General features: G+C 42.9%; 1 protein-coding gene across 2 annotated transcripts in view; it reads right to left on the bottom strand.

Moving 5' to 3' along the window:
* Positions 1 to 1,922: 1,922 nt before the first annotated feature.
* Positions 1,923 to 13,629, bottom strand: part of gapvd1 (GTPase activating protein and VPS9 domains 1) — a 29,248-nt gene continuing 17,541 nt past the window's right edge. For both annotated transcript variants that reach the window (XM_013909914.1, XM_013909915.1), the window contains 16 exons: positions 11,494 to 11,631; positions 10,151 to 10,285; positions 9,405 to 9,524; positions 8,705 to 8,782; positions 7,581 to 7,927; positions 7,397 to 7,484; positions 5,914 to 5,982; positions 5,684 to 5,812; positions 5,453 to 5,579; positions 5,234 to 5,346; positions 4,456 to 4,615; positions 4,138 to 4,325; positions 3,681 to 3,894; positions 3,084 to 3,156; positions 2,774 to 2,971; positions 1,923 to 2,480 (listed from right to left, as the gene is read on the bottom strand). In XM_013909914.1, coding sequence (XP_013765368.1) covers positions 2,340 to 2,480; positions 2,774 to 2,971; positions 3,084 to 3,156; positions 3,681 to 3,894; positions 4,138 to 4,325; positions 4,456 to 4,615; positions 5,234 to 5,346; positions 5,453 to 5,579; positions 5,684 to 5,812; positions 5,914 to 5,982; positions 7,397 to 7,484; positions 7,581 to 7,927; positions 8,705 to 8,782; positions 9,405 to 9,524; positions 10,151 to 10,285; positions 11,494 to 11,631 — 2,318 coding nt within the window. In that variant the 3' untranslated portion in view covers positions 1,923 to 2,339. The remainder of the gene's footprint in view (positions 2,481 to 2,773; positions 2,972 to 3,083; positions 3,157 to 3,680; positions 3,895 to 4,137; positions 4,326 to 4,455; positions 4,616 to 5,233; positions 5,347 to 5,452; positions 5,580 to 5,683; positions 5,813 to 5,913; positions 5,983 to 7,396; positions 7,485 to 7,580; positions 7,928 to 8,704; positions 8,783 to 9,404; positions 9,525 to 10,150; positions 10,286 to 11,493; positions 11,632 to 13,629) is intronic.

Here is a 13,629-nt window from a genome sequence, read left to right as displayed (position 1 = left end):
AGGGATATATGTATATATACATATGTTTTTTTTAAGCATTTGTGATGTTACCCATAAACTGTTAACCAGTTTGAAAGTAACAGCATGGTGCTCATCTTTGCTACTCATTTTTTAAAATCGAAATATGGTTACTTTAGATGACTACAAGCCCCCTCCCCCCCCCAAAAAATGCACCGTTCCCTCTCAAATTTTCCAGGAAAATACATCCGTTTTGTGCAAAATAAACCACTGAGTTCAGATATGCAAGTATCACGGGCACAGAAACTTTGCATCCTCTTGCAGGTTCAATTATTGGCCTGTGGCAAATACTGATCCTATTCTAACAGTTTACAATGATTGACAGTGTACAGACCATTCAATGACTTCATGCAAGAGGAGGCAGAGGGTCAACCAATCGCACAGGCGTCTCACACGCTCACTAGACAAATAAAGAAAGAGGAAAAGAAAAGGAAACACTCACGTACTACACCAACCACTTCAGTATAAACTGCAAGTCAGTAACAATAGTGTTGATTATTTACTCTTCTATACTACTGTGTATTGTGCTGTCAGGTCATTTCCCGTGAAAACTAACAGGTTATTTAAAACTATAATACATGTAGCACGCCTGTATACAAAAATGAAGCAGAGGATTTCAAGAGAAAAGGAGTTTTAGTCATTTCTTGAGAATTAAAGACATGCTTGTTCTATAATTGGAAGGATACAATGACACTGGGATATCACAGCACACCAAATTGGGAAAAGAAAAAGAAAAAGAGGGGGGGGGGGATAAGTGCACATAAACAGGAGTCCCTTTGTTGAACTAATGAGGAGGTAGAGAGCCAATATCCAATTGTTCACTAGTCTGCCCATGTGGACACATGTGGCATCTCAGGTATAAGATTAGAAACTAAAATGTCTTTGTTCACTAACAAAGGCTTGTCTTAATTAAGGGTGACGCGACCACAACAAGCATCACAGCAGGTCAATATCCAACTTTTCCTTCATTCCTTTCCCTGTTTGCAACCATTTCCAACTACTGCACAAAAAAACAAAAAAAAAGATCCAGTACTCTGGTGTCAACCAATGCAGGACAGTTACTGTGTACAGACAGATATCAGGCTCATTGGTTTCAACTTTGAGGTAAGATCTAGAATTCCGAAATGGGGATATCGTTAAAGGGACCGAGACGCAACAGTCGGTAATGTTATGATGCCAGCAGTGAGGGCTGGACAAAAATGTCTCAATGAGACATGGTTGGCCCGTTGGAGTAGTGTGTGTGTGTGTGTCTTGGTTTTTGTGTGCACGTATGCACTTAAGGGTGGGGATTGTTCTTATGTTGGGTTATATATTGGAGAAAAAAAAGTAACTACCTGTACAGCGTGCCCCACATCAAAGGCACTATTTTCCTTTTTTTTTTTTTAAATGCCACCAAAGCTCTGTGCATGAGCTCACCCTGTCTTTGTTAATCACCCAGCATCCTCACCTAAGGGCTACTCACTGCTAAGGTGCCTTTCCTAACTCAAGCATTATTTTTTAGCAAGTCTACAGTAACATCGCTTGCCTCTGACATCTTGAATTGGCATGATATGCATTTTCATTGTTAAAAACTAGATTAACAAAGCATTAAACAGAATGACAGAAATAAATACATTTTATCTCATATAAATATGTGGGCCCTTACGTCCAAATCGATGCACATTGGGGTAAACAGTTCATGATATAAGCTGCCCTATTAGTTTTTTTGATACTGTAACCTTGGGAGTAGTACGGTTAATTGTGAACTGATCTCAGTGTTTATGAGTCACTAAATCCCACCGGTAACTATCATTCACTGTAAATTCCTGTGTCACAATGGGTTTAGTGAACATTATACTGTAATTTAATTGGAAGCCTTTCCCTTTCACCCCGGGGAGGGGAAAAAAAAAATTGATCACATCAAGGAAGTCTGGTCCCTTTATACAGGATAATGTTGATTTAATGTCATATTGTAATTATGTATATATAAAATGCCTAATACAGACCCCAAAAGGAAACCTGACTGAAAAGACAAGAAGATAAAAGGAAAAATTCAAATCAGGTTCAAAGTTAATATGTTACCAATTTTTCCCATAGGCTTTTTTTTTGTTTGTTTGTTTTTTTTCCCCCACTACGGCTCAAACCCTGGATTTGTTCACATACGTACAGTAATATATATTTTGTAATCTCTCAACGTCTCTGGCTATGTACAAGCTATACAAATACAGAGCAGGCTGAGGGCCAGGTTTTATAAGCTGTGCAGAGGGAGCAGTTGGTTGGGAAGTCTCCCAGTCTCCCGGCTCCTTCCCCCGCAGTCTGCCCATACAGGTGGCTGTTCTGCTTCACTTGCGATCGTCGATGGTCTTAATGAATTCCACCGCCGCGGTGAACTGCATCCACCAATAGCACTCCTCCCCACTCAGCCGGCTGGCGTAGAAATTATTGATGTACTGAACGGTGGACAGCAGGCAGGGCGGGTTTGCCTGGAGGGGAGGAGACGTGGGGATGGGCTCGCATTAGCCACTCAACGAAGCTCATGCAGCATCATATTCATATATATATATATTTTTTTTTTTTTACATATTTACATATAAAAATATACACAGCTTAGCAGCGGCGTTATGCTGTTTTGCCACAGCATTCATTTTTATGAGAAGTTTTTATGATGGTGATTTTTTTAATTTTAAAAGTCAACAAGTCATCTAAATTCTTACAATTAAAGTTGAAGAAATTACATTGTGGTAATAAAAAAGGGAAGAATAAAGAACAGACTCACCCTAATAAGGACGAAGACGAGCACGGGAACAAAGTCGTCTGCTCCAGGGACAGAATCCTCGTTGGCCAGACTGAGGAGATTCATGATGGTGGAACACATCCGCAGTATACACTGGACTTTATCTCGTGGCGTCTTGTATGCATTGATGCTCTTAATCTCGGACTGTGCAGAAGGCCAGGGAGCTTCCTTCAGGTAAACCTACAACCAGGAAGTTTTTCAAAATCATCAGCTTTTAAAGTACCAGTATCTCTAAAGTATCTCCCTTCTTTGGTAACTGAGAATATGTTAAAAAATAGATATATATTTATACCTCTGGGATCTGAAGAGCTTTATGATTTGCTGTCACAACTTTTGAGAGTCGCTGGATATGTTCATGGAAAAGCCTGTGTGTGTGTGGAGGGGGGGGAGAGAAAGACACCTGGGTTTAAGACAACAGTGAGAGAATGCAATCTGTCCAACAATAACACACATCAACTTACTTTCACAGCAACAACTGTTTACAAAGTGCTTTGACAGATGAGCAAAAGCAGGATACTAAGAAGGTAAATCGAAACAGAAAGCCAGACTTGAATTAAATGTAGTCACGTAATACAACAGAGTTGACTTACAAAACTTGCTTTCATGGATTCCACCAACATATATGAATGCAATCTGTTTATACATGCAATGTTCATACAAGTAAAAGGGGGATATTTACTTAAATTTTGAAATTAGTCACAGGATCCTTACAGGGCATTTTTACACCGAGCCAAAAGCCCTTTATTGAACTTGTATAAAGGCCAAGATATAAAAGTTCTGCTATCTCTAGAGTTTCAGTTTTAAATCCTCCTAACAGTTAAAAAAAAAAGAAAGAAAAGAAATCCAATACTGCCTAGTGAAGCACTTTGCTTGGCAGTGTGCTACTCACTGGTCTCTGAGAATATCTCCATCCTGATTGGGGTAGAAGGCCAGTTTAAAGATGCGGTTCATAACACTGCGTTCGATAGCCATCTGGGCATCCTGCAGCTGGTCCTCACTTGCATACTGCCAAATGGCATCACGGGCCATGGCGCCGTACAAGTAGCGCAGAAAATCCTCCACTGCTGCTGTCTTGTCGTCGGCTGCTGTGCACCCCTGGAACGCTGGAGAGAGAAAGTGATTTAAGCCTCGCATCTTCAATAAATGACATTAGTATCTGTAACCGTCGTGCTGCGCTCGAGTTTGTGGATAGACTGCAGGCACTTCAAATACTTGGAAAAAAATTAAATATTCTACTAACAACAATGGTAAAGTATTTAGTAATGTCACACTAGCAGGAATCTCTAATGTGGAGGACTAAGCAAAGAAAGAATTCAGTTCAACTAAATGTGAAAACATTGAAATACCTTTAATGAAATCGAGCATCTTAGACTCCATATGTTCGAGGAGAAGTCGAACACAGACTGTGGTGAAGTAGCGGTTTGCCACCTCCTTGTCTCTTAGCACCCTCTGGAGGAGCCTCTCCAAATGGGCCTGAGAGGTCTGCAGGCCCTGACGACACCTGGTTAGATAGGCTATGTACGGTGCCCGCTTTCTATAGGAAACAAAGAGAAACACAGGCATTTTATCATTTTCACTGTAGCTCTGAGTTTCATTACATTAATAAAAAGAAAACTAATTAAAACACACAAATAAGGGTGACTTTCCAAACCCTCCAGATTTACCTGTAATCTTCTGCAATGGCAGCGAGCAGCTTCCTGCAGGTGCGCGCGTCAAAGCGGCTGACGCACCGAGTGGTCTCCTGGATCTGGGCCATCAGGTTCTTATCCTGAAGGTTGATGGCTTCTGCTAACTGGATCTTCAAGAAGCAGACAATCTCGTTTTCTGAAAACAAGAGACAGCAGTGTGCATTGGACAACAGTGAGATATAATGTCAATGAAAGCCCCAAAGAACGAGTAACATTAAAGTTTATAAATGTATTAAACATTTGATATCAGGTTTTGGTAGAACATCCTTTCCTTGCATTTACTTAGTGACGTGTTAGAACACTTGCCTATTTTCGATTAAACTGAGATTATTTTATATGGCCACACGCGTATGACCATATTTCACTGAACTTTTCAACATCCCCCATATTTCAACCTTGCCCCAAACCTTCAGAAGGTGAAGTTGGCACAGATTTGGTGTCTTGCTTAAGGACAATCTGAGCAGGATGGATGGTTGCCAACATTAAGGGCATGTGCCTCGCTCCCAATGGAAGTGTGTGACAAAGATACCTACACTGTAGAAACTTTTGGTGCTGCTCTAAATTAGTACACTCTAATTTCTTGTTAAACAAGTTTTAAATGAATTCCACCTCATAATCCGTTTGTTTGTTTTTTGAAGTACTCAGTAGAAATATTCATACAAATCCAGCATGGCAGCATGTTCAGTTTAGTAAAATAAAAATCAAATGAAATGAAACCAGATATATTAACTATTGGGTGTTCAAGCACCTTTACCTTCAGGATCCATGTGATCAGGCAGCCCATTTCGAGTAGTTGCAGGAGCCATGATAGGCAGAGCCACTGAGTCTGCAGAACACAAAGCCAACCTCAACTTCTTCTTTGCATCACTGTGGGGGGGGAAAAAAATCAATTGAGCCCTATCTATGAATCATCTGCATCAAGAAAATTTAAGTGTCAGTGTAAAAAGAGCTTGGCTATGTGCTGGATTATGACCTGAAAGAGAACTTTGTTTCGTGCTGTTGTGCCGTCTGGCTGGCTGAGTCTGGGAGATCATCTGCAGAAATGTTCTGCAAAGTGTCTTCTCTCTGAGCGTCATGCACATTGTCCTCAACACAAAGATCTGTTAAAGTAAAGAAAGCATAAATATATATTAATGTATTATGTCTCCTGCAGGTCTACCTCTCGTGCATGCATGGTGTTTTGATTTTTTTTCTCTGCTCTGACCTCCTGCACCATCATAGGAGGCTCCGGCTGTGGCTCCATCACTCGGGCTGGTCCTTTTAATGTTCCTGTATTTGTCCAGGATGTCCTCAGCTGCCTGGGCTTGAGTGCTCGATCTGAGCAACGGGTCATCTGTGAGGGTGAAAGAGGAAAAAAGAAGCTTGAATTCAAATTAAACTCACAGTGGTGGATCTCTGCTTAGCAATCAAGACTGAAAACAAACCATGACTGACCTTGCGGGATATTGTGGACAACTTCATCTTTCTCTTGTTTGTCCCTTTTCCTAAATGCTGCAATTGGAGCTGTGGGGCAGAAACGTGTGATTAACTAAAACAGAGTGGCAATCCATTCACCTGGTCACAAATCGCCTGTTGACAGCCACTTTTGTTAAGTCTTTGGTGTTTTTGTATGGGAGATGAAAAATCTTAGTGTGTAATGCATGGCATCTACAAAGTATTAGACCAGTGAATGCTTTTAAAAAGAAAAAGCAAACATTTTGATGGTAATTCGACCTTTGGCTTAAAGCAGAATATCCCAAAGACATACTGTAACTAATTATAAAAGAGGTAGTGTATATGGATGTGCATAACCCTACTGACGCTTATTCTATTGACATAAAGGCACCAACACAGCAGAGTTACAGATGCTAAAATTTGATGACACACACACACAGGAGACGTTGGGTGAAATATCTACATTCATATTCTGTTTTCGCCAGGGAGTAAAAAATGAGCGAATGAATGAATAAAAAACATAGCGAAACACAGAAAATCGGGTGTCGATGAGAAACGTGACTGTGGGAACTCAGGCTACACCGTGTCACATCACAGCTCTACAGTTCTAAGGCAGCACAAAGCAGCAAGGCACGCAGCCGCTGGCTCCAGCAGTAAAGCTAGCTCGATGATGACAGCATGGAAGCGTTACCTGGGACTTCACTCTCAGCCGTCCAATACAGCACTGTGAGGAACACAACAGACAGGGTTGGCCTTTCAAGCACAGGCTGCTGCTCTGCGGGACGACTGAATCACCATGCAGAGCAGCAGGACAAACACAATGGCGTTTACAGAGGTGGTGGTTTAGACGTCAAAGCCCTTGATTTTTTCCAGTCCTGCATTTTATGAATATCAATCCAATGTTTACTTTAGAAGTACCATTATCTCAAAGAGTAATAAGCACTAATTCTGTGAAGGCACAGCTCATTATTTCCCAGACAGATGTATGAGAGATGGTTGTTGAGTAGAACTCCAACAAGAGATGTGTCATCTATCAGCGCTGATGACAGAGAGGTCTATCTAATGACCATTAGCCGCTGGCTGACAGCACTGCTGGGAGGGCTACAGCCATACAATCTACACAGCTAAAGCTCCTCTGATGACTGATTAGCTTTGAAAAGTCTATATAAATCTGCAGCTAGTGAGACCTGAGAGAAAAAGGACTGGACACGTCTCTAGAGCAACTTCAAACAACAAGAAACATCATTTTCCAACTGGAACATCAGCAATGGAGTGGACAACATGGATCATCAGTCTCTTTCTCACTTTATAAATTGCTTTTTGCTCTGCTCTTTAAAGTGTGATATTTCCTGTCCGTTGTGATTAAGAGAATGTTTTCTTCCCCCCCCAACCACAAAACATATAAAAGGCACACTGCAATCACACTGATCACAAGTTCATTTCTCGGCACAGGGAAAGACTTGCAAGTAACCCGTTTCCTTACCTTTGGGAATGGCTGGCACAAAACGTTTCTTCCACCACGGCCTGTTGCGATCAGATTTCTCATCGTCGCTGTCTTTTCTGTCCTCAACCTTTAAATGTAAATTAGCACATTATAATCAAACATTAGCAGGTGGTTTATTGAAAGCCGACTATGAAAGCAGCCCAACTACACAACAGCTCGTTACCTCTCCTTTCAGGGAGTCCTTGCTGGGGGATGAGGATGGACCCAAGGCGAAAGCCCCGGCAGGGTCGCGCTCTTCGACTGCTACCCGCCGGTTAAGGCCGGGGTCACTCGTGGGCCGGCGACCTGGGCACACGATGTCAGAGCTGCGGCTGCGGACCAGCCTGTCAGGGAACGAGTGGCGCTGCTTGGTGTGTTCCAGCTCGGACTGGGCCAAGCAGTGGGGTGTGAAAAGAGAGTGGCGAGTCTCCTGCCCCAGGGCACTGGCTTCAGGGATGGGAGGATCGGGAGGGGGGTGAGGGGGCCTGGCATAGTGCACTTTTGGCCTCACTATTGTTCCCGTGGAGGAGCCTGAGGTAATAAGGCAAGGGAGAGAAAGGAAAAAAAAAGCACTGAGAAAATATTCAAAAAGCCCTAGTTTTGATTATATTTTCTTTGAGCTTTAAGTTACCCACTTAACAGCTTACTGCACTCTTTTCTTTCCCTCCGAGTGCATTTGTGGATCTTTATTTATAGCCCTAAATATACTAATAAAACTCAAATCAATTTATGAGGGCAAAAATTGCTGCTCTGTACCATAAAAGCTCACCTGCTTCTAAAGAGTAGTCCCTAAACATAACATTCACGAGAAACAAAAATGTGGGGGGACTGCTAAAGAGAGATGTAGGTGGGAGATGAGCCCTAGGTGTAGGCCACCTGTTCCAAGGGTAGACGCTCTCCTGAAAAGCTTCCAATGGCAGCCTCGTGCCATGAGCACAGTGGGACAAGGGGACAGTGCCAAAGAGCCTGGGGTGAGGTCTCTCAACCTGTCATCCCTTCACCTTGCCCCACAGACACACACACGCGCACACACACACACACACACTTCTCTCAAACATTTCCACCTGCACTACAAACAAAATGCACAGAAGCCAGAACAAAGACTGCTGAGAATAATTTGAGATTCTAAATGATGCCAATGAAGAGATATTTCACTTGCACTTACAGTAATATGTCCAGTAATTGGGGGTTGGAGTAAATTTTGCACAGCTCAAGCTGTTCTGCGATTCCATGACATTATGGCAGGGATTTAATGATACTCATTTTTAGCTCTCATTGGCTGTAGAGCATTCTGGGAGTGCAAATTACCTTCGGCGGTGGAAAGGGGATCAAACATGGCCAGCAAGGAATCAACCTGTGATGGTGGAGATGTCAGATGGTGTGCTCCTGAAAAGAAAAAAAACAACAAAGATATAGAAGACTATTCATTACAGAGCCGCTGAAATTACAATGCACACCAACATTCATTTTTTAAATAGGCCAATTTAATCTCAAGTAGGCCAGCCCAGTACGTCCAATGCCTCCATATTTCAAAAAAGTAAGTGAAATTGGAGCAATATGTCAGCAGTCTACTGCCATCTTACTTCAGTGTGGTATGGCAGGCTACAGGCCGTGACCCAGCCTCTGGCTCGGGTGGAATTGTTAGTTTTATCTCCACTCAACATATCCTAAATGACCTGCAACAAAATGTTCCTGATGTGATAAAGTGAAAATATTAGGGCGCTCCTCTCTGCACTTTCACATGTTGCAAAGCTACAGAGCGGGTTGTATTGGTTGGGCCAGTATATTATGAAGTGCTGGTTTATTCTGTACCGTGGTCTCCAAAGTCGGCCCCTCAGCAAAGAGCATGCAACCCTTCGATATAACCTCAAGTCATATTTACGGTTTTAGGGAGCAAAACTGTGATTTACTTTGGTGACAGCTGTAAAAGTGACAGGGATAGATGGTGACCAGACAGACTCTAGACTGATGGTTTGGCCATCCTAGTGGGGATGTGACACACTCCTACCGTGGCCTGACTCCTCCCCATCTGGACTGGTCACAGAGTCCTTCCCTCCGAAGTCTGAGCTGCACTCTGACCTCAGATCCTCAATCTTGTTGGGGATATCTTCTGACGTTGCACTGATACCTGTGGCACCCCCCACACAAAACAGGTGTTTTGACATTCAGGACAAAAACAACTCAATATCACCTATGAAACAAGGTTTTGGGCAAAACTGCAAGTGCAATGGTTCTAAAACAAAAGAGGATATTTTTCTCTTTAGACTATGCTGTATGGTCTCTCTCAGCCGGGAACCCACTGGGACCTCTAAATTGGTAGCGTAAGCTCCCCGTGGGTTATGGGAAAGACACAGATAAGAGTGATCATCAGACGCATACTATCCATCGGCTGGATCCCGTGGGACGTTTTCCTGTGAGCTGAACCAGGAACATCACCGCTGGCTTCTTAATCTAGGATACTACTTCATGCACGTCAACATAACACGTGCACCTGAGCCCATGGACAAGGCAATGAACATTAACCTCTGCGTCATACAGAAAAATTCACTTGGACCCCACTATGCTGGTAAGGACCCTCCTAACAACATGACCACTCTTTCCACACCAGCAAGGAGAGTGTGAATGGTTTTATCTAACCCGAATTTAGCAACGACATTCCAGTAGAGAAACATAACAAAATGAGGCAAAAACAGAATGAGATCTTTCATAGTAAACAGAAGCCAATAAAGTAGATTTAAGACAAGGTGTTTATACCTGAGACGACACTGAGGCCCGGTGTGCTGGGTCTCGAGCTGACTTCTCTGACCTCTGTGTCATCTGAGGTGCTGCCGACCCCAGAGCAGCTCTCCAGCTCCTGCAGACGCTCCTCCTGCTTCAGGTCTGCGGCTTCTGCACATGAAAAAACAGGGGAAAAAATCTCTCTTATGAAAATGGCCACAAGAATCTGAACTTACTCAAGGAAGATTGCTGTGATGATAGTATTTTGCACTACCTTCTTTTGTACACATGGAAAAAGAAAACAACAAAAAAAAACAAATAAAGCATACATGATCATGTCTTATAACTGCCAATCCAAACAATAAAGCTAGTATAGCCAATTCTGTGGCTACCCAACGGAGCAGTTGGGTCGAACCCTGAGGCTCCACACTACTAGCGGTACTCATTTGCATGCTCGTTAGTAATAATGTGTTGTTGAAGTGCTCTTCGGAGTGTAGTTTTCTGCTGCCTAGCCATGAAACAAGCGCTCTACTTGAAGCACGCCTCCGATCACGCCATTACAGAGAACAACAGGGGCGGCAAACGGAACCAAAAAAAAAAAAAAAAGCAATCAAGGCACTCATGCATGTCATTTCTGCACAGCACATATTGAAATGGTGTACTACTTCAATTAACATAAGGCCCAAGCTTTTTGAAGAAACACTGTTAATAAAGCTCTCGACTGATTTTCACAAAACGCTGGTTTTCAATAGAGGGACTCAAGCACGTAATCTCCCATTAACAAAAGGTTTGGTCTAAATGTTCAATTTGCAAGAACGGACTAAATATAATCTGCAACTCGTAATAATGCATTTGCCTTGCAAAGACACCGTAACAATGTTAATGATGCTTTGACTGATTAGTGACACACAAACACACAACAAAAATGCACAAACCAGTTTCAGAGCAGTATCGTGCAAGTCGGAGCCAGATAAAGAACTGACACCATGTAAGCTGACTGAGGACAGCTGCTGTCCTTGCGCTTCCCTCCCCACTGCTCAACCACAGGTGCAAACACACCTGGTGGTCCCTCTAAGGAAACCCTAAGCTGCCTTTTACTGGCACTGGCAGATCTGCCCTGAAAGACAAGCAAGTGCATACAAATATGATGACAGATGCACGTGCACATTTTTTGGTATGAATGCAGTGCAACCACACCTGGTGTCCCTTCCCCCCACCCTTCCTTACTATATGGAAGAAACAAATATACTGCATGCATAAATAAGCACACATTTGTGAATGCAAACGCACACCTGAGACCTATAAGACAATACCCAATGAGGATGAGTGTGAAAACAAAAGGACACTGGAACAGCAGAATAAACCCTGGCTTCCCCCACCTGAGTCACTAGGCAGGACCTCTACACTCCAGGCCTCGCTTGTGGTCTCTGAGATGGTGGAACCATAGGGGTCCAGCAGAACTGAACCCGTGCCAGGAAGACACAGCAAGCTGCCGAGCATATTTTCCGCAGCTGCCCCTGAGAACAGAGAAAGAGAAAAAGACAAAGAGTTAACCCCTTCGGGAGTGGGAAAGTGTATTTGGCATGATGAATGACTTACTTGTCAGTGCTATTAAGTCGACGAGTTCATGAAATAATTGTATCTATATTCACTCCATGACAGTTCGTTATGGAGAGAAATTTGCCTCAAAAGGGTTGCAGAGGATATGATCGATATGATACAATATGATCCACAAGCATATACTGAGATTTGCAAATGTGTGCAGTGATTTGTGTGTAACTTAAAGCCCAGATGTCCCAGTTTTACACTGGAACTGAACGCAGCTTACATTTGTGGAATTGTGCGAAAATGGTCGCGTTAAATTTGTCTCAAAGCCCCACGTCGGCATGCGATGTGACGTGATCTGTGCGTACGAGGCAATTCGTCCACATGTATTAAAGGTTATGTGAGCGAGCGAGAGAGAAGTGTGTAGTTTTAGACATGTGTACGCACAAAAATGCTTATAAAAGGTAAAATTATCAGATTCGTGAACGGAACTTAATAAATTGTGTGGAAATGATCAGTATGTATTCAGATCGCTTTATCCTTGTGGATCATATCGTATGCATCTGCAGCGCTTTTGAGGCAAATTTCTCTCCGTCGTTAATGTACTGATTTGATGTGTAAACATTCAATAAAAATAAATAAACAAATCTTCAGGTCTGACTTTCAAACAACAGCAAAAAGGCCAGAGATAAGCAAAAATACTAGATAAACCACTCACTCGCAGAAGGGGGTTCAGAAGCAGTGAGCTTTGCACACAGAGAGGTCACATGCATTCCATGCTGGGACCCACAGGCACCTGCACCACTCTGCCAAAGGTCAGGGGTTAATAGTAATATCTCACCCAGCCCTGGCCTCTGGGGCCATGACTTTGAGCAGTTGATTAAGCCTAGCATTATTCACAACCAAATTACTGCTTTGTCTACACTCCTGCAAACTCCTCAGCACAGCTTCCCCCTCCATCTCCGCTTGAGAAGCCGTGGCTTAACAAGGCGGAAGAATGCAGAGGCGAGGGAAAAGAGCTAGCAGGTGTGAGTGGGAGTGGGCGTCCAAGGCTCATGACCAGAAAGTCAACCTGTGGTAGCTGTGCCCCTGGTACGAAATGCTTCCACTTCGTGGCACACGCGTGGCATGAGCTTACATGCGTGCCAGCACCCAGGCAACAGTGTGTGCTGCTGTTGGCGGGGGCAGGGCTCTCATTGGCAGTGGGAGAGCTCTACCCCGCTGTCCGTGTTTACAGTCTTCAAGGTAGGGGCGCAGAGTACTTGTCTTTCAGGTGGATGATTAAATGAGTGGCACAACAAGAAGTGAAACAATTAGAATTTCTGCCTCATTATCATGGTAATCTTATCAGTGGGATAATGAGGTATTAATGGATATTTAATGTGCATCTCATAACCCAATCCCTTGGAGAAAACACATAAGGAAATCGCTGTAAATTCACTTAATGATGGAAAAGTCCCCCAACGCCATATTCCGAAGAATGAAAAATGGTGGATGCAAATGAGAAGGAACCAAGGTCAATAAGACTGCAGGGACTGAGTGAATGTCAGAGACAGAGAGAAAGAGAGCGAGAGAAATGGGCAGGGGAAGGATGTGAACAGAAAAGACCGAGAGAAAGAAGACAGGAAGATGAGGGGCTGAATAGGAAGAAGACTCAAATATTATCTCCACAGCTGGTTTAAAATTACATTAACCTGATTTTTTTTGCCCAACCCATCTTTCTCTGTCACACTTTTGGCTCAACAAAGTGCAGAAACTGAATCATCCTACGTATTAGCATACTATAATAACACATGTACTTATCAACCACTGTTTTTGTATTAACTTCATCTTCATTTATTTTTTACTTCCTTCTCCCTGCCAGGCAAAGAATTAAAGGATAACAGCACAATCAATAAAATCCATGAGTTGGTTGCAGTACAGTGAAAGAATATCATGCTCTATATCAATATCCTATATTTTAATATAGA

The sequence above is a fragment of the Pundamilia nyererei genome, unplaced genomic scaffold, assembly GCF_000239375.1.
Source record: "Pundamilia nyererei isolate P.nyererei 1_Seehausen unplaced genomic scaffold, PunNye1.0 scaffold00033, whole genome shotgun sequence".
Lineage (NCBI taxonomy): Eukaryota > Metazoa > Chordata > Actinopteri > Cichliformes > Cichlidae > Pundamilia > Pundamilia nyererei.
This window is presented reverse-complemented; position numbering and strand designations above follow the sequence as displayed.